General features: G+C 33.8%; 2 protein-coding genes across 2 annotated transcripts in view; one reads left to right on the top strand and one right to left on the bottom strand.

Annotated features, from left to right (window-relative positions):
• GlcAT-I (Glucuronyltransferase I) overlaps positions 1-6,078 on the top strand; it is a 23,025-nt gene extending 16,947 nt beyond the window's left edge. Inside the window, exon 7 of the mRNA XM_070126756.1 lies at positions 741-6,078. Within this exon, the coding sequence (XP_069982857.1) occupies positions 741-839 (99 nt within the window). The 3' untranslated portion in view covers positions 840-6,078. The remainder of the gene's footprint in view (positions 1-740) is intronic.
• A 171-nt stretch (positions 6,079-6,249) lies between these two features.
• Positions 6,250-7,500, bottom strand: part of LOC113826344 (uncharacterized) — a 2,028-nt gene continuing 777 nt past the window's right edge. Inside the window, exon 1 of the mRNA XM_027379216.2 lies at positions 6,250-7,500. This exon is cut by the window's right edge and continues 777 nt beyond it. Coding sequence (XP_027235017.1) covers positions 7,482-7,500 — 19 coding nt within the window. The 3' untranslated portion in view covers positions 6,250-7,481.

Raw genomic sequence — 7,500 nt, 5'->3', positions numbered from 1 at the left:
CTACTACTCCTACTACTACTACTACTACTACTACTACTCCTACTACTACTCCTACTACTACTACCCCTACTACTACTACCCCTACTACTACTACCCCTACTACTACTACTACTACTACCACTACTACTACTACTACTACTACTACTACTACTACTACTACTACTACTCCTACTATTACTCCTCCTCCTACTATTACTCCTCCTCCTACTATTACTCCTACTACTACTCCTACTACTACCCCTACTCCTACTACTACTCCTACTAGTACCCCTACTACTACTCCTCCTACTACTATTACTCCTACTACTACTCTTACTAGTACCCCTACTACTACTACTCCTACTACTACTCCTACTACTATTCCTACCACCACCACAGCTTTTACTGAAATAGGCCAAAGAAGCTAGCCCAGTGTGTACTCCCCTGAGTGGAGGCCAAGGGCTCCAAATTCTACTATTATTATTATTGTTATGTATGTAAGAGATGGAATGACAGCTTTAAGTCTTCCTGCACTATTGCTTCAACTTTTTTTTTCTCTCTCTCTCTCCATAAAGACTAGAAAGTTTACCTGTTAGGATATCTGTGAGGGATTTTTTTTATGTTTATTAGGGTCCCTCTACATAAAATTGAAGAATTTATATATTTCTCTATTGATGTTTATCAGTATACTCCCAACTCCCATAATTAGATTTATAGGTTATGAAGATAATCTGTCAATATAACACTGATTTATTCTCCAGGTATATGTGTGGCACACAAGGACAGAAAAACCGAACATGAAAGATGAACAGAGACTGCGGAAGATGGGTAAAGCGACAAATGAGGGTATTGAGGTATAGAGGTGATTAAATTGCCACAAAATGAAGCTTATTGGTGATAGATAGCCATAGTATTTTGTATGCTGTGTGATATTTTTTCTTTTCTTTTCTTTTCTTTTTTACTGTACAACTGCTTTGTTTATGAGATCACTTTTATACAGAGAAGATTTTAAAATATTGTGTATTGTTTCTGAAAGACTTGAACTAATTTCTGCATCCTTCTTAACATGCAACATAACAATATTTCAACAGCCATGTATATATCTGTGTGTGTGTGTGTGTGTGTGTGTGTGTGTGTGTGTGTGTGTGTGTGTGTGTGTGTGTGTGTGTGTATGTGTATGTGTATGTGTATGTGTATGTGTATGTGTATGTGTATGTGTATATGTATATGTATATGTATATGTATATATATATGTATATATATATATATATATATATATATATATATATATATATATATATATATATATATATATATATATATATATATTATAAATATATATATAAATATATATATATATATATATATATATATATATATATATATATATATATATATATATATATATATATATATATATATATATATATATGATAAATGATACTCAGTTTTATTTATTTGAAAAGCATTAAAGAGTTATGCTGTAATTATGTACATAAACAAATGGACTTAAATTATTTTTACTAATGGAGAAACTGTATTTTAGTAAATAAATAATGTGTTCATAATATAAGAGGTGTTCTATTCTTGTAATGAAACAGTAGAAATTCCATTTTTTTAATACATAATAATCCTACATTCTAATATTGTAGCAATAATAAGAGAGAAGAGAAATCTTCAAATTTGGTAAGGACTGAAGGTTACAAAATCTTTGGTCAAAAAAGGTGATCATCTTTGAAATGACAATTGATATAAGCATGGAGTGTTGTAGATCTTATACAAGAAATATGCTCAAATTATTCCATTCCTAAGGGTGAGAAACTAGTCTTTTTCAAATCCAGATGGTAATACGGTAATGTGGTTCCCTTTGCAAAGTGTAAAGAATACAGTCTATTCATATTACGTAAGTGTATATTAACACTCCATGTGATGAGCAATGATACCAGCTAATGCAAAACAAAAAAAAAAATCCTTTGCTGACATTTATGCTGTCAACACAAGAAGAGATAAATGGCTGTGTTTTTTAGTCTGTTGGATGCATAGAAATATGCACACCATTGGATTGAATTGTAGTTAATGGTTAATGGTTAAAACAAATATATGTGTTAGACATTAAAGTTCAAATAGGAAAATATGTGGCAAAAATGGTAAAACGAGTTAATGATTAGGACAAAATGTGTTAGATGTCAATGGTTGTGGAGCACTATAGGACTGTATGGTAGTGAAAAGGGTAAAGACGGGGGAGCACATGGGGTAAAGTGAGGATTAGTAAAAGGAGGTAGGGGGTTAAGGGCAAACAGTGATTAGGGCAAATGGATAGTATCTATGTGTCTGAAAAAGTAAGAGGAACATTGTATGAGGAATACTGGAAAAAAAACATAAATTAATTGGCAGGTAATAAGGGGAGAAATGGGTGTTGGAGGATTAGGAAAAGAATTCCAGGAATGAGATAGGAGAACAGGGGAAGGAGGTGAAGTAGCAGGAAGAACATCAGCAGTGAACAGATCTTGAGAATGACACTGCTGTAACAGATGGGAGTCACACGAGCATCCAGATGGGAGAGGTAAAGATAATAGGGAAAGAAAAGCAGATGGTGCACATGGTGTACATTGAGAAGGTAGGGATGGGATGTGTTGGGAGAGAGTGGGAGAAAATGGGGTAGGGGGAATTTAAGGAGGGGTATGTATATCAGCAATTACTTTTAATGTAGAGGGAACGGGTGTAGAGAGATTGAAGCATTAATGAGAGAGAGGAGCACTCTCGTAGGTCATGTTTAGGAAATTTGGGTTATCCTCAAGAGTTTCTAGAGGGAAGTTGGGCAGAGAAATCAGAGAAATGAAGGTTTTCCTTTGAAGAGAAGAGGAGACAGATGTCTGAGGAACAGAGGAAGAGGTGGGTATAGGAGAAGATGGGGTGGAAAGTTTATATATCAGATGCGTCCAGTAGAATAACAAGGAGAGCTAGGCATCAGGGATGTGCTTCCTGTCTAGGTTCTTATAGAGTGAGGCCTAGTTTGAATCTAAGAACTGCTACCTTAGACTCGAGCTTGCAGGCAGAGTAGCTCCTATGAATTACATTATTGGTCATCACAAGTGACATGTGCATGATTGTGCAGAGTATTTTAAATGGCCATGACCAAGTTGATCACATAGAGGGCAGCGGGTTCTGGAGTGACAAAGTGTCAACATTTCTAATGTCAATAGGGAAGGGTTAGCCAGATAGAACAGGACACTCCACCAATATAAACTTCATGGGGGAAGTCATGTGTGTGGAAGCTAATCTTGGTAAAATTGGTGTGGGACTTATGGTGACTCCGGGGAGGAATAGTGTACCACTGTACTGCCACTTCATTATTTTCAAAATGGCTGATAAGCAGGTCATTTTCACAGTCTGACCAAGGCATGAACAATCGGCAGTGTGGCAAAAGGAAACTTTGCCTACTTGCTTTTTGAAGAGGAGGATAGTGTCAGAGTAAGGAGCTGTAGGGGGAATCACAAAGAATCAATCTCACTTGGCTGGACTAAAAAGAGTATTCAAAAGGCTTAGTGGAAGCAGTAGAAGAGTGGAGGGGGCAGACAATGAAGAAGACTGTACAAGAGGAGTTGAAGTGCTGGATTTTGGGAGAGATTAAGGGATGTATTCTGAAAGTTGAGTAATAACCTGTGTGGATGATTTAGAATGGAAGGGGTAGCAGTTGCAGTGGTTGGAGACATGATCACCTCAGGGCCCCCATGAAGGGTTAAGGGCTAGGCAATTAAGCAGGGGAATACCTAGCCAGTGGCTCCCGGAGGCCTTTCAAGACTGATACAAAGCCATCCTTTCATCCCTTCAACACAGCTCTTATACCTTAGGAAGTGACTGAAGAAGAGAAGGAAAGGGAAAGACTATGCAAAATTATGGGCTAAGGGCTGAGGCCCAAAGCAGGGGTGTTCCCCTACAATGGGCCTCAGTCCCCGTCTCCTATGCTCTCCCCAACAATAACAATAGGCATGAGATCTGGAAGGTTGAATCATATTTAGAGAAGAAAAAACAAAATTGTCTTTGCAATATGACCTGCTGATACATAGTGGATCAATTCATAGGGTCTTGATAGAAAGTCATGAAATTCTAGCTATATGCAGGGTTCTACACTTACAAAGATAAGAAAAGGTATGTGAAAATTAACTAGCAGGAGTGGATGAAAGATTGTAAGTCAAATGGTAACCAGGCCTGAGAGCTGAGAAGAAGTATAAGTGGGCTGTACCTGGGATATATGTTGTGTTTTCAGAATGTTTGCAACACATTGATATTATTATTTATGTGCATATTTGTTAAAATTTCTTAAAACAAGAGCATTAATTTCATTAATACTAATTTAACATTAATTTTGATATTGCATTTAGCTTGGGGACTGAAGTTGTAATACAGTCACATCATAGTGCTGTATGACTTTTGATGTCTAGCACATTTATCCGGTTTAACCATTAACCAATATGGTCACATGTCTCAATGATAATTTTAATTGAATTAGATTTGATGACTTTCCAGGTCAGTCTCGAATGTAGAATACTTGCATAATATCAACCCAGTCAATTATTTTGACAGTGTGGTATGGTGCACTATACTGCACATATGTTTCACTGCAAGTTAGATTTTCCATTAATTTCTCTAGCTTTACTGTATATTGTATATGATTGCACCCACAACATCAGACTGAACCGGCACAGATCTATGCTGGTATTATTTTCCCTCACATCACTATGAAAGTCCCTTCATCATTCTATGAATGTACTTCCACTTCTCATCATCCCATTGCAAGTATTATTGAAAGAACTTTTGTTTGTAAGTATGGCTGTTTTTTGTGTGGTGTGATGTCAATCCCTAATGAGTGTGTGAGAACCAAATCATGGTTAAGATACATTAGCCAGCAATTTAGGATTTCTTTCTTTAATTGATAAGCATCAATTCTTGGTTCAGCATCTTGTCTTTGGAGGACCTTCAGTATTTGTTGCGTTGTGTTTCTTGCATCTTGTGTGTTTATTTTGTGATGGCAGATTCTTGCCTACCCTATCAACTTTGTTTTCTATTTTTTTTCTTCTTTTCTTTTTGCAAACATCAGAGCCTTCAATAATTAATATGTAATGAAGCAAGATACCATCAAATTAGTAATTAATTTTGTTTTTTTTTTAATGATAATTCCTGTCCCTTTAAACTGTCATTCTTCCACCATTTTTTTGTTTTTTTTTTTTCCAATTGTTTTTTTATATGCACTGTATAATGGACAATTTTGATATTGAAAACTAATATCACTTCATTTTAAATCTGTGCTGTGCATTTCTAAAGCATTGAATTTGCTTATAGAATTGGCTTCAACATTATGCAGAAGTAGTATGCTGTGAAATGAAGGTACTCAAAGTACATGATGTAAATGATAAATGAAGTATTTATCTTTAAAAGTTTGTATCCTTGGTATTTTGATTCTGATTCTATTTGTTTACCATTGATTTTCTCTGTCTCATGTAATTATATGTTGATTGATATGATTTTTATACTGCATAGTTTTATAATATAAAATCCTTTATAAGAATGGTAAACATATGTTTGATCTATGATACTTTTAAAAATGGCTTTAAAATAAAGCTTACTAGCATTAGGTGGATCTACAAGTGCTGAAATGACGTGACTTGTGCAAGCCAGCTCTTTCTTCACAGCCTCAAAGGAATAGCCCTGTGCTGCTATCTATATCACCATGACCTGTAAAAGTTATCACCCATGACAAGGGGTTAGCACCTCATAATAAGTCATCATTTCAGGCAAGATAACAGGAGGAGGGATGAACGAGACTAAATGCAATTTATAGGAAGTGATGTACCCGTAATAAGAGTGGATGAAATGATATACGTAAATATTCTATTATTTTGTAAATTTCAGTTTGGTTATATAAATACATTATTTTGTCAAGATGAATGAATAAATTGTATATATATGGTGGTTTCCAACTTAAAGTATACTTTTTTTCTTTTTTTTTTGCTTCATTTTCTGTTACCAAAAATATGATGTATATTTATTTGACTGAAATCAAGATCCAAGTCAGCATAACCAATAAAAGTATTAAGATTTTCTTTAAATATTTATATTCAAGAACAAAAATGTGAACTGTTTGTTTTTATGTAAATATATTACAATAATTATGATAAACCCCTTTCCTAGTAAATGAAAAAAAGTTTCAAGAGTAACTACTACATGAAATAATTGAAATAACCATAAATGATTCTAACTGAAACACACAACCAAGACTTATAAATGTTTAATTGTCTGGAAGTCCTATCAACACAAATTATGAAAATGATACAGATTGTAAAGCTAATTTAATACACTGATAACAAATAAAAATAAAATAATCCAAATTATTAGGAATCTCAGAACCATGACCTCTACTGATGTTTCACTTCACTTCATGATATGAATTTCTAAACATAAATATACAGAGAAACACCACCACAACAAATTAGAGAACCAGATTATGAAATCCCATCACACAAAAATACAAATGAATAATAACTACATTCCATACAAGTGTATAATTTATAATACACTATTATGGTAAATAAAACAGAATGAACCTTGTAAATACTCGTTACATACACATCAAAACTAATAAACATTATTTAAGGTTTAATGCTCTATTTTCACTTTACACAGAGTATATTATTCTAAAGTTCCCTATGAAAACGTCAAATATGTGAAAGGTATAATAGTACAATGTCAGCCTATATCTGCTAATTTGCTTATCCCTTGCATTTGAAAGACAGCCAACATGCATACAGACTGAAATGTAACCAGCAATAAATACTTAGTCCAAACATTTCTCTGACTTCCATTTTTACTAAAAATATAGCTCTATGATCCATACCAAAGCAACATTTTTCTATTTGCTCTCAACATATTTTGCAGTCACAACCCTACAGATAATGGAATGTTAAACCACACTAATAAGCTCATGTTTTCCCACACACCAAACGTCAAAACATATTCTGGAATACTTAAAACAGAAACATCCTATAGTAATAAATCTGAAAATAAAAAGGCATCTTTGCTGTCAATTGGAAGATTTATCCTAAGTAGTTTGCTGCTAAGACACATCTTGAGATAAAACAAATATAATACATAACAAGTAGTAACAATAATAGCAATATATATGTATTCCTCAAAATAATAATAATAAGCTTTCATGTGAAGATTTACAATCACAAAATTTCAAACCTTATATTATTACATATATTTTCAACATTATTCAATAGATATATACATTTTTCCTTGACTATCTAAGCTCTAATAGTTACAAGTCATTATGCATCTAACCAAGGAATATTTTAAAAACTTGAAATGTTTGGGAAAAGTACTTAGAAAATCCTATGGCTTTTGTACAGACAATACATATAGTTCTTCCCTTTCACTCAGGATACATTTTTCACCTTTCAAAGGAATAATATTCACAAAAACAGATCTAACTTGCTTCAGTCCTAACACACATTTGGACAT

This window comes from Penaeus vannamei, chromosome 10 (genome assembly GCF_042767895.1).
Source record: "Penaeus vannamei isolate JL-2024 chromosome 10, ASM4276789v1, whole genome shotgun sequence".
Lineage (NCBI taxonomy): Eukaryota > Metazoa > Arthropoda > Malacostraca > Decapoda > Penaeidae > Penaeus > Penaeus vannamei.
This window is presented reverse-complemented; position numbering and strand designations above follow the sequence as displayed.